General features: G+C 39.8%; 2 protein-coding genes across 3 annotated transcripts; one reads left to right on the plus strand and one right to left on the minus strand.

Moving 5' to 3' along the window:
- Positions 1-1,513: 1,513 nt before the first annotated feature.
- On the plus strand, positions 1,514-6,326 carry LOC140890248 (translation factor GUF1 homolog, mitochondrial). The gene is made up of 11 exons (XM_073298008.1): positions 1,514-1,931; positions 2,755-3,484; positions 3,707-3,863; positions 3,933-3,987; positions 4,514-4,581; positions 4,659-4,763; positions 4,897-4,968; positions 5,257-5,370; positions 5,505-5,645; positions 5,724-5,783; positions 6,017-6,326. Exons 1-11 carry the CDS (start codon positions 1,638-1,640, stop codon positions 6,180-6,182), a joined length of 1,962 nt encoding a protein of 653 aa, XP_073154109.1. The 5' UTR covers positions 1,514-1,637; the 3' UTR covers positions 6,183-6,326.
- A 963-nt stretch (positions 6,327-7,289) lies between these two features.
- On the minus strand, positions 7,290-10,620 carry LOC140891590 (plant cysteine oxidase 2). 2 transcript variants are annotated; one of them, XM_073300169.1, is made up of 5 exons: positions 10,127-10,620; positions 9,354-9,463; positions 9,101-9,266; positions 7,912-8,130; positions 7,290-7,654 (listed from the first exon to the last, which is right to left on the minus strand). In XM_073300169.1, the coding sequence occupies exons 1-5, from the start codon at positions 10,302-10,304 to the stop codon at positions 7,527-7,529; spliced, it is 801 nt and encodes a 266-aa protein (XP_073156270.1). In that variant the 5' UTR covers positions 10,305-10,620; the 3' UTR covers positions 7,290-7,526. The 2 variants fall into 2 exon arrangements, with proteins under 2 accessions (XP_073156270.1, XP_073156271.1); XM_073300170.1 differs by having other exon boundaries at positions 9,354-9,610; positions 10,127-10,264.
- Positions 10,621-24,617: the final 13,997 nt, after the last annotated feature.

A 24,617-nucleotide genomic window follows, 5' to 3' on the forward strand; every position in this document is an offset into this window, starting at 1 on the left:
TTGTCATCGATGCTATTAATTTTGAAGGGAATCAGGCTCAATATGAATGAGATGATACAATATACATATATCAACATAACTTGCTCTCGCTAGTGCTCGTTTCAAAACCATCTCAAATATATGCATCACAATTTGATTCATATAAATGGCATATAAGAAACACCGATAATCATCGAGGATCAAAACAACTCATGCCATTTAAAACACGTGAATCAAATTCATCAAGCAATAACATGTAAACAAGTAAAGTGTGTGATTTTTCTTGTGATTCGAGAAATCAACTCATCTCGAGGTTCAATCCCATTCATTCCTCGTATGCTCATAACTTATTTCCCAAATATGGAAATTCTCAACTTTTGAATGGCTACAACAATACAAATATCATATCAATTCATTTCAACCGAATATCAATATTTCAAGGCGATAATCAATTCAAACCTTGATAGATTGTTCAACAACTCGAATTCTTGCAACTCGAATTCGATAAACTCCAATTCAAATCTGAAATGGATAATATACATGCTCAATATCATCCCAAAATTACATTTCAATGCTTAGTTCAATTCAAATACCCAATAGCTCATCAAAACTCAAACCGACGGCATAACGGTTAAAAGTCGGGTATTTTCAAAATTTCTCAACATCACTATTCATCAATATTCGACTCAATCTCATCATCAACTCATCACCAATTTTCAAAATTCATCACCCATGATTTTTGGAATTTTCGAAAATGCTTCAAAAATAAAAAAAAACATGTTCAAACGATGGTATTTTCTCAAATCGTCTTAGATATATCATCTCTATCAACTCAAGAACATGTTTATCAACTCAATTCTCGAATCCAACAACACCAAAAAAATTAGAACTTGGTAGAATTTCACAATAATTACGTCGAAACGTAGCTCTCGGTGCAAGGAATCGGAATATGCAATTATTTTCGAAATCTACCGGTCGGATGGTGTCGGATCGGAGGAACAAAAGCTTGAAGGAGTGTCGGATATGACTTCTTCTCTCTTTTCTCGGTAAGTGAATGAAAAGGAAGAAGATACATACACATGCATATACCCACTTAATAATTGATGAATTATTAAGTAATTTCATAATTTACAGTTTAGTCCCTGACAATTCTTGAAAACTTCAATTCAGTCCCTTAATTTTGAAACTAGGAATTTAAATCCAAACTTCCGTAAATTCTCAAATTAAATATTTTTGGGGGCATTACACAAACAGTCACCCTGTCAAAGATCTCCTAGTTCAGGTCATGAAGAAAATGTTCATACTTCGCCTCGGAACTAGAACCAACTTACGGACAATAGGAAAGTAGATCAATGAACTTTTGCTCATACTCATCACATCACGACTGTCCAAAAACCTTATGTGAAACATGTCTATGAAAACTTATGGATTTTAATTATGTTGATGTACGTTTTATTTGAATGAATGTTTTAATACATTATTTTTAAGACTGGACATTTATGGTTTCAAGTTTTGTATGCATTAGGAAGTTTTGGCGTACTTGAGGCGTTTAGTGTGTGAGAAATGGAAGGCCAAGCCCTAATTTAAATTTTAAACCCCTGCACTGCAACTTGCAAGTGCAACACAGCTCTCCTTCCTTTTCATCCAGTAAAACAAACATGTTTGCTGTATGCAGAGCATCAAAGACCCTGAAATCGCGCAGAACCCCACTCTATCTCAGTACGCCCAATTTACGTTCAATCTTAAGTTGGACGCAAACTACATATTTTGGGTCATATTCTAGGGAAAATCCCAATGTGGACTTAACTCTGTACCCTCCCGATAAAATTCGTAACTTTTCCATCATTGCGCATGTTGACCATGGCAAATCAACGCTGGCCGACCGGCTTTTGGAGATCACTGGAACGATAAGAAAAGGCCATGGCCAGCCACAGTATTTGGATAAGTTGCAGGTGTCTTTCTTTTTCTCCCTTTTTTTTTTTTACTTGGAATTGAATGTTATTTGCTCTTAATTATGTGATTTATGGTTTTTCAAGCCAGGATTAATTCAATCATGTCCAATATTAAATTAAGCCTACAACTTTGAATTCCTTGTGGTTGAAACAAATATTTGTTAGATTATGGTCTGCTGAAATTTTTTAAATATAGAATTGCTTTGCTTTGCGTTTTCAATCGTATGTTAAACACGAGATCATGTGACTGATCTTAGGGATCAGTTTACACACGGAAAGCATGGGAGTCTGTTAGTAAGTATTTGAAACTTCCATTTTATTTTTTTCATTTTTGGCTGGCAGGTGGGAGGGGAATGGGTAAGGTGTTGAGGAAAAATGTGAACTTTATGGAGTATTTCCTGCTTATCTGTATAACTGTATTGTGAAGTAATATATGTGCTCATGCTTCACAAAGCTTTGGAGACTATTTCCATTTATCCATGCTCTTGAGTTTAAGATGTTTAACATATTTTTATCTACTCTCTCTATAAGTTATCCTTGTATTCTTGTCGATTTATTTACAAAGATGAGATTTTTGGTCTTTTTCAATGTTTCTATACTTACTCTGCTATTAAGAATTAGTTTTTGGCATCAAGGGTTTGAAACCTTTGTAGCAGTGTTCGAAATTTTATTTGCACTTGATAAGATTTTTTATTAATTACTGGCAAGTGGCCTTAGTTCTATGGATCAAAAGATAATACTTTTGTTCAATGAATCAATTGTGAAATAGTTTGCAGTAGCTATTAGAATTCCATGTTTATTGAGTTAATGTCAATTGCAACAGGTAGAGAGAGAACGTGGAATAACTGTTAAGGCTCAGACAGCAACTATGTTTCATAGACACGACCTTCTTGGCACTGACACAAATTTCTTATTGAATCTCATCGACACGCCTGGGCACGTAGATTTTAGCTATGAAGTGGCAAGATCTTTGGCAGCTTGCCAGGGTGTTCTACTTGTTGTGGATGCAGCTCAAGGTGTACAGGCACAAACAGTTGCAAATTTTTATCTTGCTTTTGAAGCAAACCTCACAATAATTCCTGTCATAAACAAAATTGATCAACCAACAGCTGACCCAGATCGGGTTAAAGCACAGTTGAAGTCTATGTTCGACCTTGATCCAGACGAAGCTCTTTTAACATCCGCAAAAACAGGGCAAGGTCTTGAGGCTGTCCTTCCTGCTGTGATTAAACGAATACCTCCTCCTCCAGGGGAGAGTAGTTCACCTTTAAGAATGCTTTTGTTGGATTCTTACTATGATGAATACAAAGGAGTTATCTGCCATGTAGCAGTTGTTGATGGTGCTCTGCAGAAGGGTGATAAGATTTCATCTGCTGCAACTGGCCAATCTTATGAAGTTTTGGATGTTGGTATCATGCATCCTGAGCTCACCCAGACTGGAGTCCTTTTTACGGGGCAAGTTGGATATGTCGTCAGCGGTATGCGATCAACCAAAGAAGCACGTGTTGGAGATACTCTCTATCATACGCGAAGCTCTATAAATCCTCTTCCAGGTGGAGTTTTTACCTCATGTGTTTTTTTGTAAACATGTGTATTTGTAGTTGGAAATAGTATACACATTTTTATCAATTAATTGAATTGATGGAATTAAATTTGATTGGGTTACTCAGGTTACACCACTTTTATAATATTTCTTGCTATGCTATAGGAATTTACCACTATATTTTATGTACATGGGTCATTCTTTTATTTGAGGTGGTTGTTAATGTTGAAAGGTTTCAAGCCAGTAAAACATATGGTGTTTTCTGGTCTATATCCCGCGGATGGGTCTGATTTTGAAGCTCTTAATCATGCCATCGAAAGATTAACTTGCAATGACGCTAGTGTCTCTGTTACCAAAGAGAGTAGCACAGCACTTGGCTTGGGCTTCAGGTGAGTGTAAACTGCAGTGATTGTTTAACACTCTATGTTCTAGTTTTGACAACTTCTAGTTTCCAACAGATGTGGTTTCCTTGGTTTGCTCCACATGGATGTTTTTCATCAACGTCTTGAACAGGTATAGTGCTTTACTTATATATGTTTTGCAGAAACTGAATCAACATTCATATAATATTTATCAATTAAACTTCCAATATAGATTGCCATTAAAAGTTGTTTTAGAGAAATATCTCATATGTTAGCATACTACAATCATCAGAGTCTCATGATATTTATCCTTTTCAAAGAGTATCTTGCACGTTTCCTATACTGTTGATGGATATGTGTTACAGTGAACAACGTAGAACATACTCAGTACTTGTTTTTCATGAGTTGGATTATTTCACTTATTTATGGAACGTGAAAATATTTTTTCTATTCATTTTCTTGAGGTGGAACAAGGACAGCAGTTCTTTAGTGCACCTAATGTTATCATCTGCCAAGAAGGAACGAAAAGCATATCAATTTTAGTTATGCCTGGGTCTCACTGATGCACATGTTATTTTTATTTGCATACGATGAAGTAGCACTGTCTCTGCCTTTTTCATGTTTTGACAATTGGAATACCTTCATTTTTTGGCATTTACTTTTTGTTCACATAATAGGAACATGGAGCTCATGTGATTTCTACTGTTCCTACTGTGCCATACATTTTTGAGTATTCCGATGGCAGGTAAGTGGCCTGTACAGAAACTTTTAACTTTTATCTTTTTTTTCAGTGATTTAAAAGCAACTGATCACATTTGATAGCAAAATACATATTCAAAACCCTGCTACGCTGCCTTCAAATCCAAAACAACGAGTGACAGCTTGTTGGGAACCGACTGTGATAGCAACAATTATAATTCCTAGTGAGTAAGCTCTCAAGCTCTAAATTTTCCGATAAAAGTTTCATGTGATGTTTAACTCATCATCATATTTTTTGAAAAAATCCGGCGTCTGGATTAATCATTAAGTATGTTTAATAACATCTTTTCTTTGATTGAAGATATGTCGGTGCCATTATAACTCTGTGCTCTGAAAGGCGAGGAGAGCAGTTAGAGTACTCTTTTATTGACAGGTGAATTATTCGAACGTGATAATATCTTGCTTTTTTGTTATTGAACCCTTCCTTTAAGTTTGACTTAGGACAACAATAAATACTTAAAATGAATCTGGCTAGGCTTGTACCCTTCTAAACTCGCGTTGGAATAGACTGTTGGTGATTAATTAAATCATAATTTTAGCACTAAATTTGGTTCGGAAGGTTAAAATAAGTAGATTATTAATTTCTCTTCTTGTTTGCTATTGATAAACCACTGTTCTTGTTCCCACGGATAACTAGCTCTGGATTCTTTGATTGATGCAGTCAGAGAGCACTCATGAAATATCGATTACCTTTGAGGGAAATTATTGTCGACTTTTACAATGAATTAAAGAGTATAACGTCAGGATATGCATCTTTTGATTATGAGGAAGCAGAGTAAGTATTGGTGCTCTTCTTCCTTGCACCTTTTGGATTACTCTTATTTTTACTGGCTCTGAAGTACGTAATACTGCACAACCTATGAGTGTCCTTAAATATGATTAGATGTCAACAACTGCTTCTTTTGACAGCTATCAGGCCTCTGATCTGGTGAAACTTGATATCCTGTTAAATGGACAACCAGTTGATGCTATGGCGACTATAATTCACAGATCAAAGGCCCAAAGAGTTGGTCGTGAACTAGTGGAGAAGCTGAAAAAATTCATTGACAGGTAATGATCAATATTATTTGCCATTCAATTTGATTTGTGTTTTTGTTGCGGAGACTATCTTAGTACATCGTTGAACAGGCAAATGTTTGAGATAATCATCCAAGCTGCTATTGGGTCAAAGGTCATTGCCAGGGAAACGTGAGTACATGAAATTCCTTCAATAAAATTCTCAAAATGTCTGTTTTGGTTAATCTGACTCTCAACTTCTTGTGATAGCACCCTTCGATTTTCAACAGTTTGTTTAAAGGCTCCAACTCCTGGCACAATTTCATAGAATTTAGGATGTGTTATCATTTAAATGATTCCTGTGTATGCTTAGTTTCATTTTATGGAAGCCTATGACTCTTCCTTTGGCGGTAACATATTTTTAGGATATCGGCAATGAGGAAAAACGTTCTTGCAAAATGCTATGGTGGTGATGTTACTAGGAAGAGGAAATTGTTGGAAAAGCAAAAGGAAGGAAAGAAGCGCATGAAACGTGTTGGGTCTGTTGACATACCTCAGGAGGCCTTTCACGAGCTACTGAAGAGTTCATGATATGGACCTTGTCATACAAGGGATGTATTTAACGTTGTTGTTCACTCATATTTTTTCTAGTTATCAAATGCCAAGGCATCACATTCTAATGTCACTTCCAACTCTTCCGCCCAAAGAAATTTATAAAACCATATCATACATCAAGTTACTATTTCACAAATATATCATTGCTTCTCTCTGCCTTTCCGAATATCTAATCTTCATGTTCGATATTATATGTCATATCGTTTGTAAAAAACATGAAATGCAAGGACAATTTTAGAATATCTCAAGTTTCTCTTGTTCGAGCATTCAACATGTCTTAAAACACGTGTTGACGTGTAGGAGAAGTTTAAATCATTCATCACCATTTGAGGTAAGTGAACTGGAACCTGAATCCTTTGTGTGCTCACCAAACTTCAAGTTTTGGCCTAAATTTTCTACTCTTTCACCATTTGCTATTTTTGCACCACCATTGATTCTGCAGCTATTACGGATCCATATAGGTAACCTGCAGCCCTTAAACTGAAGATCCCATTTTGGATTTCATGACGAAAAACCTAGACTTGTTGAAATTTTTGGGTTACTCCGACTTCCGAGAATAGAATGGCTCGAATGTCCACTGGATGCGTGGATGGACTGGTGGTGAGGTCGACCAGAGAGTAGTGGGGGGAAAAGAGGCTGGCCTGGGTAGGATGGAATTAGAAACTATGAGATTGTTTAATTTTTAGTCAAATATTGTTTTGAGTTCAAAATGGAGAGAGTTTACAGAGATTGTTTAATGTTGAATCAAATAAATTCAGATCAAGCACTTGGTCGTATTTCCACGCAGCAATAGTTGAGTTATTATTAACGAAAAGGGGAGATGCATGTTTTTTTAATGTTACCTTTCCCTTTTATTTTACTTATCCGTATATCATCATTTTTTGTTTAAAACTTGAATTATCCCTGTAGAGAATTCCAGTGGAGAAATATAACAAAATTCCAAGTCGGCGCTACATTTTCCCCTAATAATGGATTCCTTCTATTTACATTTGTATTAAAAAAAAAAAAAAAAAAAAAAAAAGAAGGAAAAATCCACAAGAAGAAGAAAAAGAAATGAAATAATCAAATAATGTGTATTTCCAATTCAAAGCCTTACACTAACTGCATCAAATCGAACAATGAAGTTAGTATTCAACTCTGCCGCGGACTTGACAAAACGAATTTCACACGTCAACAAATGTTACCTTTTTTTGGGTTTAATTGTGTCTAAATATGTACATTAAACTGTCCTGAGATCACGAAAACAAGCATATTCTTCTCGGAGGGGGAACAAAGAACAAAAGCAAAAGCAAAAAGAAACAGAAGTAGCAATGCAACATCTTAGTTTGTTGCTATCTTTGGTCCTTTATACGACACCCCGACTACAAAGAAATCTTCGGGTTTTTCCCTCTCCATGAGCCACGCATACTCATCCTGTTCTTCCTCAGGTACAAGCAGGCAGTTCTCCGCTGAATTTGAATGAAAATGACCATTAACCACCAATCATGGTGACGAGGGAATGCATGCATAAAATGAGAGCCTGAGAGGTGGATTCAGTAGCTGAGTGTAAGGGGAAATGCACTGCCAGAATTAAAACTTCTAAAATTTTACATGCATATATATTTTTTTTTGCAATCCATGTGTTGCCCAAAATACATGAAGTCAGCTCCCCACCCATTCAGCTCTGTAGATCCACCCCTCCAGAAGTACTAAAAAAAAGTTGTACCCTGAAAACTGTTTAATGGGAACTCATGGTAGTATTGACAATGACGACCCTCAGGATCACAGTATGGAGGGCCAAGCACATCTAGTACTGCACATGCGGTCTTGGCTGTTAGTATGTGCATGTTGCCACCATGAGCTGGATACAGAATTGACGTTTCACAGGGAGCAGTGAATTGGGAGTCCACCTTTTGCTTCGCTAGGCGTAAACCATTAGCACGGCCTGCATGATCAAATATGATAAAAAAAATTATCATTCTCATGTTTTGACACACACAATAATATGCGTGTACAAGTGAACATAGGGAGGGGGTGACTCTATATGAATCCGCAAGAGGCAGTCATTAAAAATATCAGCCTCCCAACTCCTCAACCCATGCATGCTCATAAAGCTACAAATACACAGACCGAAAAGAGGCTCATGATTCTACTCGACTTTTCCGGGTGATGTTCTAGTCTCAGGGGTGGGTCTCTTGAGTATTTCTTGATCATGTTTGCCCATAATTCTCTAGTAATGAGACAGAAACTTAAATTAAACGTACTAGATAAAAGAAGGTCTTGGATGCTCCGCCAGGTGGAGCTAAGCCCTTGGATCAATGGAGGGCCCACATGATAACATGTGGGTCCCACATATTTTCATGTGGGCCCTATTGATCCAAGGGCTATGCTGCACCTGGAGAAGAACTCCAGGTGCAGCATAGTCTCACCCGTCTTGGTTTGGATGGAAATACGTCTATCACAGTCATGGTGGAGGTTAACTCTAGGCAACATCATACCTCTTTCTTGATTTCAAAAGGCTTGAATCTTTGGGTGCGATATTTTCCGAAAAAGCAAAGAAGTGGGACCAAAGGTAGGTATGATTTGGTGAGACAGCACAAAAGTAAGTAAAATTCCAAATTTGACAAAAAGCTGAGCTGCCATTCTTCTTGTTGCTTTTCACTAATCAATCGTATGACAGATAATTGCACAAAATTTCGAACATTTGTCATATCCTATGTAAGAACACCACCAAATGTGTTTATAAATCAAAATTGGATTATACGAGACCTACCTACATATCTAACGGTTAGTAATGCACCTGGTGAGGAGGGGAGCTTTTTAATGCATTAAAATTGAAAAAGTTTTAAATTGTTTTTCCTCATGAGCTGTATAACAACCTTCCTCGCACCTGACTGATGATTGGCTTAACTTACTTTGTAGAGCGTTGGCAGTTGCTGCATCAATGTTGGCATCCATCTCATTCAACCAGTCATATGACTTGTAATGCATTTTCCCAAAGAGAAGCTTGCTAAAAACTGTCATTCCAGGATGGTTATGTAGCGGAATGACACTTTTCGGTGGCAAGCAGAAAATACCAATCTGGATTCATTCAAGAAAGACCAACAATAAACATCGACCATGAAGGGGGGAGGGGATCAATCAAGAGCTTTGCAGCAGACTACATACGGAGAATCTATCGCACTCGTGGAGGTGCAGGTAGGTAATGATTGGGGCTCTATCGTTGTCGAAAAAACGCATATTAGGGCTCAAACCAACATCCGCTTGGGTCATCTGGTCTGCGTTTGTATGAAACTTTATTAGCCCGGTTGAATTCGTGTCTAGAGCACATAAACCAGCACTTTGCATATCTTCAAGCAAACAGGAATTTGATTCTTTTCGATTTTACAAGCCTCTAGGAAGGGGAATAAACGATGAAAGCATATCTAAAAACAAGCAAAAATATTAGAATTCTTGCTTTATTACCTTAATTCAAGATGATCCTTTTCAAGACAATGAAACAAGAATCATTTTTAAAATACAACCATGCAAATTAATAACAGCATGATTTTGTTGATATCAAGAGACATATCAAATCTAACTAAAAGCAATAGCAACTTATCTATGGATTCACAAACTTTAGAGTCTAATTCAGCAACAAGCAAGATTCAAAGAAACTAGGTTAGCTGCAGTGAGTCCAATAAGTCTTCTTGTACCCTTGTCTTCGTAGAGCAGATTACAACTATTACTTTCATCAAGGAGAAATAATCATCTTCTTTTTCAAAAAAAAAAAAAAGGAGAAATATTTATCTCAATGAGAGTTGAAATCAAGAATGCAAATTCCATTAAAAAAAAAAACAAAAATTACCAAACCGCGTCTTAATACATCAAACTGATTGTCTAAAAAACAAGGGTACGTTAAAACAAGAATGAATGAAAGAGGCAAAAAGGTTAATGAATACCCAGAACAGCAGCAAGCTTTTCCACGTTTTGAGGCGATGGAACAATGCCAGGGGAACAATCGGCAAACACTTCCTTGCAAGTCTCATACAGTCTTTGAACAGGAGACAGTTTCTTCTGTCTCCTCTTATCTTTATTACCTTTTCTACCACTGCCGTTTTGTTCCATCCCCATTTGCATCCAAAAAAAAAAGAGCCACAAAAGTTCCAAAAATGTTGGGGTGACAGAGAAAAATTTGAACGAAAATAAAAACTCTGGCAACTGGACAAAATTTTGATGAAAAATCCCTACAAAAAGAAAATGATGATGAAAAAGAAAAGGGGCGGACGACTTTTGTACCCAAGAAAACAGGGAACTCAAGAAACAGGGGAGGGGAAACAGAACATGCGTACTCTTACATATAGAAATAGATATATAGATAATAGGAACACAGGCTCAATTCCCCCCCAACACAACAAACACTACAGTAAACTTGTAGTGGGCAATTAAATGAATAGTTTTGACAGATGTGCATGATTGAAGATGGAAACCATGGTACATATACAGTTGGTATGCAGGAGAGTTGAAAGGAAAACCAGGGGCCTGTTTAAACTTTCCCATGGGCTGTTCCAAGAGCGGATTCTACTCTCTTATTTATTATTATTAATTAATTATTTTTATTTATTAAGTCATGATATGATGGAATTAAAAATTCCCCACATTTGACAACTTTAAGGTTTTATATTTTCACGGGACTGATAACTTATATAGACAAATTCGAGTGATTGGAATAAATATTTGATACCCTAGGAAATTATTTTAATCCGGACCCGTTCATTATGAGTTTAAGAGGGTTGACCCAATTATTGGATTATTATTATTATATATATAAGGTCCAGCTCAGTTTTCTATCTGTTAGGACGTATCAAGACCTGGGCTGCTGTTAATGGGCCGACCCGAGCCGGGCCTAATGGGCTTGGTATGTTTTCTAGTTCAAGTAAGACTCAAATACATTGAAGATAAGCTTGGTCATTGCACAGATATGAATGAGATAGGGATAAACTCAAGGACGGACCAATGAATGAAGAGTTCTACTTCAGGACATGTTATAGTTCGACTAGGTAACTTATTCTATTTTCCCCTATAAATACAGGTACTGTTATGGATTCATTATTCATGACTCATTATTCATCACACATTCACTCTCACTTTTACATTCACGCACTCATATCCTCCTGTTTTCGTATTAATCATACCCTCTGCCTTCAAGCCACTGACTTAGGCATCGGAGGGGTCACGCCGAAAACACCTTCGGCGCCCCTTGACCTAGTTGTTGCTTGTGCAGATCTAAGTGGTGCCCGACCCGACCTATTTCGAAAAAGATTTGGAGGATCCATTCTACCAGACCGAACCCGAGGTAAAAAAATCGACTTCATCAATTGGCGCCGTCTGTGGAAATTTGAAAAAAAAGAGTTTCGATGGCTAATCAGAATGGAAATCACCCAAATTTAGAGGAGTTAGTAACTCAGGCTGTTCAGAGGGCTTTGGCGGAAAGGGGTGAGGCCAATCCCCCGCACCCCGATCATAATGCCCACCTCGAGGAGATCAAAAAGTTGAAGGAAGATATGGAGCAGCTAAGGAAGAAGCAGGCCGGGTAGCTAGCTACCACAACCAGAAACATTCCTTTTACTCAGGAGATATTGGACGCCGATCTCCCCAAACAATTCAAATTGCCTCACGTCGGGGAGTATGATGGTAAAGGAGATCCTGAAGACCATTTAGCACGCTTTGAGAATGCAGCTCTGTTGCATAAATATTCTGATCAGATCAAGTGCCGGTCTTTCTTTACTACTCTTATAGGACCAGCCCAGCAATGGTTCAATATGCTACGCCCTGGGGAGATCAAGGAGTTCAAGGATTTTAGCAAATCCTTTTTACATCACTTTGCTAGCAGCAAAAACATCTTACCACTACTTTCAGCCTCTTTGCAATCAAGCAACGAGAACATGAAAATTTGAGAACATATATCCGCAGGTTTAGTGCCTTGGCTCTCGAGGTACCCATGGCTACCCCAGACGTGCTCATCAGTGCCTTCATGCAAGGACTGGATACGAAGGATTTTCCCAAATCTCTAATAAAGAGGTCGCCGGAGACATACGAGGAATTACTCGCCCGAGCTGAGAAATATGTCAACATGGAAGAAATACAGGTCTCGCGAGCAGCTGTGAAGAGGGAACGGCCAAAAAGTCCAAAGAATAATAGGGTTCCGAGCAGTAATTCCGGGATAGGACAATCATTCTGACCCGCACTATTGGGAGAATTCACCTCTTTCACTCCTTTGCACATGAGCAAAGTTCGAGCTCTTCAAATTTGTGACGATCGGAAACTCACACAAAGACCTCCATGGACTAAAAAGGGACCTCGAAATAGGGAATCAGATAAGTATTGTCACTTTCACAATGAGTATGGGCATACTACGGAGAACTGTCGTCAATTAGATCAAGAGATTGAAAGGATAATACAGCAACACTCTGAATTAAAAAATATATTGACCCGTCAAGAAGGGTATTGCCCGAACAGGGGACAGGGAGGAAGGTCAAGACAAAGAGCCAGGACTGTTCCTCCTCACGAAGGTTTTAATCATCCAAATCAAGACCAGCCCAGGGATGACCGAGCTCATCAAAGACCGGCCCCACATGCTCGAGGAATTATCAACATGATTTCTGGAGGCCCTACTGATGGAGATTCCAATCGAGCTAGAAAATCTAGCAGCCAAAAATTGATAAACATGGAGATTGACAATCAGACTATCAACACTGGCCCGACCCTCTCTTTTGGGCCGGAAGATTTAAAAGGGTTTTCTAGCAACCATAATGATGTACTGGTAATAAGGGTCATGGTCGCAAATTACGATGTGGCCCGGATATTTTGGATTCAGGCAGTTCTGTCAATGTTCTATTTCAAGAAGCTATCAATCAAATGGACCTGGGACAGTACAAAATGGAGCCCGTCGTAACATCACTCTTTGGTTTCATGGGTCATGCAATCCGGCCTGTTGGGTTAGTACATCTACCACTAACTCTTGGGAAAGGCAACGGTCGCAAGACCAGGATTGTGAGCTTTATTATAGTAGACGCTCCATCTGCCTATAATACCATACTGGGTAGACCTGCCATGACCACTTTCATGGCTGTTGCGTCAGCTCTGCATCAGAAAATAAAGTTCCCAGTTGGTAATGAGATCGGTGAAGTACAAGGTGATCAAGTTATTGCTCGCAAATGTTATGTGGAGGAGGTCAGAATAGAACAAAAGATGACCAGGACGGATAGAGTTGATAGACCTAGACTTTCTAGCATGGAAAAAGTCAACCTAATATAAGACACAGCTGTCACCGCTGAAGAAGAGGTTGAGGAAATCATGATCTCCCCTCCTTCGGGGACGGTAAAAATTGCTAGCACCCTTGAAACACCGTTAAAGAAAACCTTATTTGAATGCTTGGAAAAAAATAAAGATGTTTTTGCATGGTCAGTTTCAGACCTGGTAGGGATCCATCGAGAAGTAGCAGAGCACAAGCTCAATGTGGTAAAGGGTTGCCATCCTATTATTCAAAGGAAACGGCACTTCGGTCCTGAGAAAGACGCAGTAATAAAGGAACAAGTAGACGAATTACTCAGAGCTGGACACATTGAGGAAATCTATTTCCCGACCTGGTTGTCCAATATAGTTCTGGTGCCAAAGTCCTCTGGTAAATGGCGCATGTGTGTGGATTTTTGGGATCTGAACAAGGCATGCCCAAAGGACTGTTATTCGTTACCCAGAATTGATCAACTTGTCGATTACACAGCGGAGCACGAGCTGCTCAGCTTCTTGGATGCCTATCAAGGATATCATCAAATCCCACTAGCTAAAGAGGACAAGAATAAAGTGAGTTTTGTGACGTCAGCAGGAACATATTGTTACAGGGTCATGTTATTTGGCCTAAAAAATACTGGGGCTACATACCAAAGGTTGATGGATAAAATATTTGAGCAACAAATCAGCAAAAATATCGAGGTCTATGTAGATGATATCCTGGTCAAGACCCGAACTACGGACCAGTTCATTACCGACCTAACTCAAACTTTTCAGACTTTGAAGCACTATCAGCTTAAGCTAAACCCTAGCAAGTGTACTTTCGGAGTCCGAGCTGGAATGTTTCTTGGTTATATGGTTACGAGAAGGGGAATTGAGGCAAATCCGGAAAAGGTCCAAGCTATTATTTATATGAGCTCGCCCAGGAATATACAGGAGGTACAAAGGTTAACAAGAAGAATCACAGCATTAGCCCGGTTTATAAGCAGGTCTGCAGATAAAAGTCTATCCTTCTTTAAAGTATTAAAAAAGAACAAAACTTTCGAATGGAATGAGGAAAGTGAGAAAGCCTTCCAGGATTTGAAAGCCTATTTAAAACAATTGTCTGGGCTGAATAAGCCCACTCAAGGAGAAGAATTGTTCTTATATTTGGCGGTCACACCTCGAGTAGCAAGTTCAGTCCTGGTTAGGAAAGAGGGAACAAATCATCAGCCTGTTTACTTTGTGAGTCATGCTTTGAAGGGACCCGAGCTCAATTACTTAACTCAAGAAAAGCTTGCCTTAGCTCTGGTCATCACCGCAAGAAAATTACGTCCTTACTTCCTGTCACATCCCATCACCGTGCTCACCAATAGCGTCCTGAGAAAAATTGCAACTAATACAGATGCATCGGGGAGACTTATCAGGTGGATTACAGAGTTGAGTGAGTAAGACATCAAATTTGAGCCTCGGACAGCCATAAAAGCTCAAGCCCTAGTAGACTTCTTAGCAGAGACGGTTCAGTTAGAACAAGAGGAGCTTTGGAAGATCTTTGTAGACGGGTCATCATGTCAATCAGGGAGCGGAGCTGGAGTCGTGATTATCAGAATATGATTGGACTTCAATTAGATTGGACTTCAAAGCTTCTAACAACGAAACAGAATATGAGGCATTATTACTTGGACTTAAGGCAGCACGGAATCTGGGTATTTCTCGGGCTACTCTATATTCCGATTCCCAATTAGCTATTCAGCAGAGCAACGGAAAGTTTGAGATCAAAGATGATAAGATGAGGAAATATGCCAAGGAATTAGACAAAGTCAAGGAAGGATTCACCGAACTGAACTTAGAGCTCATCCCCCGAGCTGAGAACATCAAGGCCAACCATTTGGCTCGCTTAGCCAGTGCCTTGAATGACCGACCTGATCCCATTGTTGCAGGTCGGGCGCTCGTATCTCAGCTGGAAACTCTTGATGATATGCTAACTCAAATACCAAAAGGGGATTGGAGATATGATCTACACAAATATCTAACCGCGAAAGAATTACCAATTGATAATAAAAAGCTAAGGAGATAAAACGAAGGGCACTTCGTTTCGTCATGATAGATCAAATTCTGTTCAAACGATCCTTCTCTCAACCTTTTTTGAAGTGTTTAGGTCCCGACGAAGCAAATTATGTATTATGGGAAATTCATGAAGGGTCTTGCGGAAGTCATCTAGGTAGTCTTTCCCTGGCTCGGAAAGCCCTTCTTGCTGGTTTCTTTTGGCCTACTATGCGGAAAGATTCTTCAGATCTGGTTCATGCATGTTATAATTGCCAGAGACATGCTAACTTACAATGGAGGCCTGCAGAATACATGAAGACAGTGGTGGCCGCCTGTCCTTTTGATTAGTGGGGAATGGACATTGTAGGACCATTCCCTGTTAGCACGGGGCAGAGAAAATTTTTGTTGGTCGCGGTCGACTATTTTTCTAAATGGTTGGAGGCCGAGCCCCTAGCTAAAATTACGGAAAATGAGGTGCTCAATTTTCTATGGAAAAATATAGTGTGCCGCTTCGGGATCCCTCGCAGGTTAGCATCAGACAATGGAAGACAGTTCTGTGGATCCAAAGTCCGAGCATGGTGTCAAGAAATGAAGATCGAACAAGTTTTCACCTCTGTAACATACCCGCAAGGGAATGGACAGGTCGAACTAACAGAACGATAGTCCAGACTCTTAAGACACGACTGGATGCAGCCGAGGGCAAGTGGGCGGACGAACTCCCTTTCATATTGTGGTCTTACCGAACTACAACTCGATCTGGTATGGGTGAAACTCCTTTCAGTATGGTGTATGGGACTGAAGCTGTTCTCCCCGCAGAAATTGGACAAGAGAGTGCTAGGATAATGGCATATAGGGCAAACAATCAAGAACTGCGAGCAATGGATTTAGACTTACTTGAAGAGCACAGGTCCCGAGCTGCAATTAGGCTCGCAACCTATCGCAAGCGAATGACCCAGGCCTACAACAAAAGAGTATACCCTAAGGTTTTCCAGGAGGGAGACCTGGTTATGCGAAAGATACAACATCCAGGGAAAAGAGGAAAGCTAGAGGCCAAGTATGAAGGCCCATTCAAAGTGATAGGAAAAGCTGGAATAGCTGCATATTACTTGGAAGATGCCCAAGGAAAAAAGGGTAAAAGGCCATGGAATGCTCAACACTTAAAAAAATACTATCCGTAGTAGCTAAGCTTGGGTCTCGTCATACTATCTTACTAAGCTGGTTCTTAACCAGCCGTCTTTTTGCGTTACAATCATTCCTGTTTTGTTTCCATCAGGGCCAGTCCTGTTTTAGTGTCAATTTTGTTTTTTGAATGTTGCAAGAGTCAGTTCTGTTTTATGGAACTCCCTGTGATTTTTGGTAACATCCTTTATTCAAAGTCCACATCAGTGTCCCACATCAGTGAAACTCAAAGTCCAGGCAGGTCTGGCACTCAATGACCACGTTAGTGGAACTCAAAGCCCAGACAGGTCTGACACACAAAGTCCATCTCAGTGGCCCACATCAGTGGAACTCAAAGCCCAGGCAGGTCTGGCACTCAAGGACCACATTAGTGGAACTCAAAGCCCAGGTAGGTCTGGCACACAAAGTCCACCTCAGTGGCCCACATCAGTGGAACTCAAAGCCCAGGCAGGTCTGGCACTCAAGGACCACATTAGTGGAACTTAAAGCCCAGACAGGTTTGGCACACAAAGTCCACCTCAGTGACCCTCATCAGTGGAACTCAAAGCTCAGGAAGGTCTGGCACTCAAGGACCACATTAGTGGAACTCAAAGCCCAGGCAGGTCTGGCACACAAAGTCCACCTCAGTGGCCCACATCAGTGGAACTCAAAGCCCAGGAAGGTCTGGCACTCAAGGACCACATTAGTGGAACTCAAAGCCCAGGCAGGTCTGGCACACAAAGTTCACCTCAGTGGCCCACATCAGTGGAACTCAAAGCCCAGGCAGGTCTGGCACTCAAGGACCACATTAGTGGAACTCAAAGCCCAGGCAGGTCTTGCACACAAAGTCCACCTCAGTGGCCCACATCAGTGGAACTCAAAGCCCAGGCAGGTCTGGCACTCAAGGACCACATTAGTGGAACTCAAAGCCTAGGCAGGTCTGGCACACAAAGTCCACCTCAGTGGCCCACATCAGTGGAACTCAAAGCCCAGGCAGGTCTGGCACTCAAGGACCACATTAGTGGAACTCAAAGCCGAGACAGGTCTGGCACTCAAGGACCACATTAGTGGAACTCAAAGCTCAGGCAGATCTGACACACAAAGTTCACCTCACTGGCCCACGTCAGTGGAACTCAAAGCCTAGGCAGGTCTGGCACTCAAAAAATCACATTGATGGTAATTAAAAAGTTCAAGTTTGAATCGATATCAAAGACTGCAGTAAGGCTAGAATAGTTTTATTTTGGGACTCAATTGAAATTCAGTCAGTCCTGGTATATGTAGGTCGGGCCTTTAACGAGTTGCACTTAATAAATCCTTGATTAAACTTTTAGCCAGTCCGGGTACATGTAGGTCGGACTCTTAAATATTTAAATTGGCTCGATTCAATTAGTCCGGTAACATGTAGGTTGGGCTTTAATGATAGCATTTATTGTTTATCCAGTCCGGGTACATGTAGTCTGGACTCTCAGTAACTTACTCGGTGAAATTTCGACTCAACTGGAATTCAGCCAGTCCGGGTATGTGTAGGTCGGGCCCTTGAATGATTTATAGTTAATAAATTTTGTGGCTGGACTTGCATGCACATTTATAACAGTAAAACCATGTTAGAATATGAGAATTCTTAAAGAAAACCGAATTGGGCAAAAACATTCATGCATGAAACAGTAAACAATGTACTAGCCCGACTTGGGCAACAACCAAAATCACTGACCACACAGGGTCTATCATTAAGATTATGTTTTTAAACAACACATACAACAGGAACAAAAATAATCAAGGAACGGAGGCATCTTGAGTCTTTGAGCTCTAGTCGGGATCTGCTGGCTTCTCCGGTTCGGCCTCCTCCGAATCCTTATCAGGCATGTCATCGAGAGCCTTGGTACAGTCTAGGAAAAGGGCGTGGTGCTCGGCCTCTGAGTACCCATTAGCCCTGAACTGGGCTAAGCACCCCTTGAAACCCTCGTCAAAGAAGGTGGCCGCCTTCTCGGCTACAGCATTAGCAAAATCGGCGGAATTCAAGAACTCCTTTTTCCCGACCTCCTTCGCAACCTCAAGCTCTTTGGTCAGGGCCCACGTTTTGCTCTCCAGCTCAATCTTGTCCACCTCTAGTTCAGCAATTCTACTATGGGCAGTCTCCAGAGCAGTACGGCAGGACTCAACTTCAGCACTCATCCCAACCCGTTCTTCCTTATATTCCTTCTTCATCTCACGAGATTTCCGTGTGAGCTCAGAAATCCGAGCAACAAAGGCCTCCTGGTTCAGGTTGTGTTCCTCCCGGGATTTAAAAGCTCGGCTGGTGATCTCCCCTCCCCAAGCTAGAGCCTGTGAAAATATAAGGGGTAAATACCAGCTCGGTAAGTGGCAGCTCAGTATACAAGGTAATATTGAAAAATGCAACATACCTACAGGGATGCCAGAGCAAAGTTCTGTTCAGCTTCCAAGGCGGGCACCCCTTGAAGGATTTTTAAATCAGAACGGGAAATCAGGTTCTGCATTATGCCCAGGCAGCCTTGCGGGTCGGGTTTTGAGAAAAAAGACATATCTGGGACCCCGGGCTGATCAGGCATTCCCTGAGGCTCCGTATCAGGTAGGGGTTTGAACTCCACTATGGGTTCCTTGCCATGAGCTCGGGATGAGGAAACATCGGGCGGTTGCTGAACTTCGAGAAGACCAGTGCTGTGTTGGTCCTTGGCTTTGGAGTTTTTCTTTTTGGATGGCTCAGCAGGAGGGAGCTCAGGATGAGCACAGGCCTCACCTTCTGTTTTCTTCCTTTTCAGATTCTTTAGAGCAGCTCGGAAATTAGCAGGCATGGCTGCAGATCTGATCCTGTCGTCTAAATCAAATAAAAAGCGATAAGTAAAATACACGGGTTTAAGTTAGTCTACATAAGGGTAGCACGAGTACGGGGGTACTATCTACATCCCTTTCGATCTCCTCTCCCTTCCCACTGAAGCCGTAATGACAGAGCAGATCATCCTCAATCAGGCTTTCAATGTTAAAGGTTTGCGCGGACATTGTGTTGATAAAGTTTTTGAAATCATGAGTGGGTAGAGCTGGGGGTTCAGGGGTGGTGAAATTCATAGCCCAATTAGATCGACATTCCCAGGGCTGGTTGGGTTTAACATAAAAATACCTATTTGTTCAACCCTTGTGAGAGGTAGGCTTACCCTTCAAAAAGGGATACTTGGGTCGCATGGAAATATAAAAACTCCCTGGGGCGGTTTTCTTAATCTGTAGGAAATAGATGAAATTTCCCAAGTCTAAGGGAATTCTAAAAAAACAGAATAGGATAGCTAATGATAGGATCGAACTAAAGGAGTTTTGTGGATAACTGACTCGGACAAATGCAGAAATATTGACAGAGTTGTGACACACAGCTCGGGAGTGGAAACCTCAAGCCCATTTTTACCTGATCTAGGCTAAAACTTAGAAAGTCGAGGGGAGGCTTGTGAGCTCGATCTTTCCGACCTGGGATTAAAAGCTCATAGCCCGCAGGCATACCCGATCTCTCTCTAATACTAGGACCCGAGTCAGGACTTAGGTGGGAGGCTAATATTTCAAACCATTGTTTACCCTTAGCAGTTAATCGAGCCTCATCCGATCTAAGTCTATGTAATCGTTTCAATTTTTCCTCTCGGGTTTCAGATAAATCCAGGTCTGAGCTTGGGTTATCAGAGTCAGAGGGATCGGGGTTGTTTTGAGGGGAACTGGGTGCTTCCATAAATTCTACTATTTTCCTAAGGGAAGTTTCATCTGGGGAACACATTAAGCTAGCCTATGCGAAAGAGAGAAAACTTACAGGTGGAAGGGTTGCAGTGGTGTAGCTCGGTACGAAAGCACACAGGTCGGGAGCAAGTAATTCAGGTCGGGCGAGCTCTCGATATTTTAATAGCGTAACAGTACAAGAGTGAGGTAAAAAATGAAATTTTTACTGACCTATTTATAGAGGAGGTGAATTGATCTAGACCGTTGATTTTACCCTTGATCTACGACTTGGGACGGGACGAGTCAGGATTTTCTAAGCTTCGAGAGATGAAGCGTCAGAGGGCATCTCGGCCGTTCGTAAAAAGCACATCACACGGATCCTGATCTGGACCGTTCAAAGAAACACATCCCTCGGATTCAATTTTGGACTGTCTGACTGAAGTATGGGTAGTACGGGGTCCGAACTACATTTCTTGGTCTAAATTCATTCTTCTTTTAGACCAGTTAGGGAGGTACTATTGATACTCCGGGAAATTATTTTAACCCGGACCCATTCATTATGGGTTTAAGAGGGTTGGCCCAATTATTGGATTATTATTATATATATAAGGTTCAGCCCAGTTTCCTACCTGTTAGGGCGTATCAAGACCTAGGCTGCTGTTAATGGGCCGACCCGAGCCGGGCCTAATGGGCTTGGTATGTTTTCTAGTTCAAGTAAGACTCAAATACATTGAAGATAAGCTTGGTCATTGCACAGATATGAATGAGATAGGGATAAACTCAAGGACGGACCAATGAATGAAGAGTCCTACCTCAGGACATGTTATAGTTCGACTAGATAACTTATTCTATTTTCCCCTATAAATACATGTACTGTTATGGATTCATTATTCATGACTCATTATTCATCACATTCACTCTCACTTTTACATTCACGCACTCATATCCTCCTGTTTTAGTATTAATCAAACCCTCTGCCTTCAAGCCACTGACTTAGGCATCGGAGGGGTCACGCCGAAAACACCTTCGGCGCCCCTTGACCTAGCTGTTGCTTGTGCAGATCTAAATGGTGCCCGACCCGACCTGTTTCGAAAAGGATTTGGAGGATCCATTCTACCAGACCGAACCCAAAGTAAAAAATCGACTTCATCAATATTAATTATTTCTTCCATTTTATTAATAAATTATATCTCTTTTCTTTTTTGTTTAGATACATTTTAATTTGAATAATATATGTTTTTATTATTCTGGTATGAACCTCCGTATTAGAGCATCTATGCTACAAAAATAAGATTCAGTGGATTTTGTGGTTCGGGTGAGAAAAATCAATCGAACCAAAAAAAAAATCAAGCTATAGGATGGAACGAAGAAAAAAAATCAAGCCATAAGATGGAAATCCAAATCGACAAGTTACAATGATAAAATCGAAAACAATTAAGTTAAGAATTAATATTGCAATTTTCTCTTATTATAATTTTTAATTTAAACTTGAAAACTCATTTAGTTTAAAATATATTTATGAATAACTAGTGAATGTATTAAAAAATTATGCACGTTCTGCTGAATGCAATATTTGATCCAGTTTTTAATTAAAAATTTTATGCATGTGGGTGGGGGATAGGGAATCGAAGGGGTCGTCAATTCCGATTTATAACTATTATTCAATGAATAGTAATTAGGTGTTTTAAATATGTATTAGTATTTTATCCGTCCGATGCACGGAGTATTAGTATGTTAATAAACTAAAATTTTTAATTATATTTTAGAATATGTTAAAAAAATTATATCAATTTTCTAATTAATATACATTTAATATTGATTTACAAATAGTCAATATTAAAAGTTCAAAAATATAATATTATAAAAAAACATTTATATTTATTTAATATGATAAAGAGTAATGAGAACTAAATATATAAAAGTAACACAACACTCAAAATCATAACATAAAACAAATAAAATGATACATTATTAGGATCAAAAGCGTGTGTAGAGGGGGAGTGAATGCATACTAAAAAATAGTTTGAAACTTTGAGCTGATTTAACAGCTTGGTAAAAGTATTTTTGCTTAAACTGAGATTTTTCTCGAAAGAACTTGTAACGCTCCGAATTTATCTTAATTAAGTTTATTTGAGATAATCGGAGATTACAGAGTTCAAGAGCCGACTTGATTTTGATCAGAGTCTATTTGCAAATTTTGAATTTTTCAGGGACTAAAATGTAAATATCAAGTTTATTAGATATTTAAAGGAGCTTTGACTTGTTTCTTCACTCCACCTCCTTCCCGTTGCACGCCTCCCTCCATTGTTAACGCCTCAAAGCTTTTCCAAGCTTCCAGATTTCAGTCCGACCTCGATCCGTCCGTTGAAATTTATTTCTGAAGGCAGTTTAGCGATCACAGCAGCGAGAGCTTCATTCTATCGTAAGTTTTTCTACGATCAGCTAAACTTCTATTTTCGGATGTTGTTAGAATCGATTGAGTTTCGGTTATGTTGTTCTTGAACGAGTTCTTATCGTTTATTCTCAGTCGATTTTGAATTAGAGCGTCGTTCGGAATTGTTATGATTTTTGGAAGCATATTTCAAAAATTGGGTTTTTGTGATTTGTTGGAATCGGATTGTTATTGTTGTATTAGCATTGCTTTGAGTTGTTTTCAATGATGTACTGCTGTCTGCGTTTTCGGTTTGATCAGTTTATAGCCGTTATGCCGCCGGTTTGAGTTTTTGGGATTTTGAACCGTTTTTGAGTTGTAGAACTTTGGCATTGAGTTTTGATCGTCGTTGTTGATCTTCTTTGCCTCCGTACAGATTCGTTTGGAGTTTGTCGAGCCCAGAGTTAGCAGCAGTCGATTGTCGAAGAGTTGGACGAAGAACAGTAAAGAGATTACCTTGAGCAGTTGTTGTTAGGTTGTATAGTTTCTGATATAAACTTTTATTGTAGCTTATCCAGAGTTGGAGCTATTCGTATCGAAAGGTACAAGCAGTCATCATTTAGCGGGATAGCATACTCGAGACAATTGGTTCTTGAGTTTTTCCTTAAAATCACATACTTTCATCAATACTTGTTCTAGCATGTGGAACTTGTATTATGTTATTGATTGAGCTTTTGTATTTGGCTTTATGGTTATGTTTTTCTTATGCATTCATCTTGAGCCAAACCTTTGATTTCAGCGGGCAGAACGACCCTTTTTGTTTAGACGTTTTGGGGGCTATACTGCGAGTGGCCTGGGTGTAAAAGTTCACCTAGTGTCAGCATACTCCTTATAATTGCACCAAAGTCTAGGGGAGTGGGATACGTAGCACCACCTCGATTGGGAGAGTCGGTGAGTCATTATGTGATCTCATCCTCGGGATCCCAAAAGCATAACAACAATCCCTTGTTTATCAGAGTTGATATCCCGATTTTAAAGACATGCATTTCATTACGTTGATATTGAATATGTTGTTGTCTTGAAAGTATGTTTGTTGTTATATTACTTGTTATTGCATGTTATGTTGCTTTTACTGGGAATATCATTCTCACCGGAGTTATCCGGCTGTTGCTTTGTTTTGTATGTGTGCTAGGCAACAGGTGGGGCAGGATCAAGTCAGCGAAGACCTGGTTAGCATCAAGAGTTAGAGATAGAAGTAGGACTCGGTTTAGAAGTCAAATCAGCATGTCAATCTAGTTTATGATTTGAAGCATGTTAGAACTCGAACTTGTTGTTGTTTGTAGTTTCTATTATTCGAATTTTATAGATTGAATGTTGTCGTTGCGTGTATTACCAACCTTGTAATGTTTGAATGTATCGGACATGAGCGTTGGCATGATTTCTGTTGTTTATTTTAGCTCTGTTCTGTCACCGCTCGATCGGTATAGTTTGACCGATCGAGCGGTGGACTTAATGCCATGTTTCTGTTTTTGCAAAAGGGAGCCCGCTCGATCGGTTTAATCTTACCGATCGAGCAGTGCTGGATTTATTTCGAGGCAGAAAGTTTGCAACTTCTGGCTCGCTCGATCGGTTGAATCTTACCGATCGAGCGAGGCCCTATTTTTTTAAAAAAATAAAAAAAATCGAAATTGCTTTTAGTCTTGGATCTTGTGTGCTAAATTATTATTTAATCTGAGATTAGATGTTTAAAACCGAGGTCTCACAGAACTGATCTCAATCAGGCGGGAAAATCTTCCTCGAAAAACTGAACTAAAAAACTTAAGGTAGATCGAATAAATAGGGGTGAGCAAATATTCGGTTAAATCGAAATAACCGACCGAACCGATGTAATTCGGAAATTCGGT

This window comes from Henckelia pumila, chromosome 3, assembly GCF_033568475.1.
Source record: "Henckelia pumila isolate YLH828 chromosome 3, ASM3356847v2, whole genome shotgun sequence".
NCBI lineage: Eukaryota > Viridiplantae > Streptophyta > Magnoliopsida > Lamiales > Gesneriaceae > Henckelia > Henckelia pumila.

What these genes read in the sequence shown, in the direction of transcription:
- LOC140890248 (XM_073298008.1), top strand. Translation starts at nt 1,638, where the DNA reads ATGTTTGCTGTATGCAGAGCATCAAAGACCCTGAAATCGCGCAGAACC. An exon ending in GCACTTGGCTTGGGCTTCAG is followed by an intron (nt 3,864 to 3,932) that starts GTGAGTGTAAAC and finishes AGTTTCCAACAG; the next exon opens with ATGTGGTTTCCTTGGTTTGC. An exon ending in GAGTACTCTTTTATTGACAG is followed by an intron (nt 4,969 to 5,256) that starts GTGAATTATTCG and finishes TGATTGATGCAG; the next exon opens with TCAGAGAGCACTCATGAAAT.
- LOC140891590 (XM_073300169.1), bottom strand. Translation starts at nt 10,304, where the DNA reads ATGCAAATGGGGATGGAACAAAACGGCAGTGGTAGAAAAGGTAATAAA. An exon ending in AACTGCCAACGCTCTACAAA is followed by an intron (nt 8,131 to 9,100) that starts GTAAGTTAAGCC and finishes TTGATCATGCAG; the next exon opens with GCCGTGCTAATGGTTTACGC. An exon ending in CCCATTAAACAGTTTTCAGG is followed by an intron (nt 7,655 to 7,911) that starts GTACAACTTTTT and finishes ATTCAAATTCAG; the next exon opens with CGGAGAACTGCCTGCTTGTA.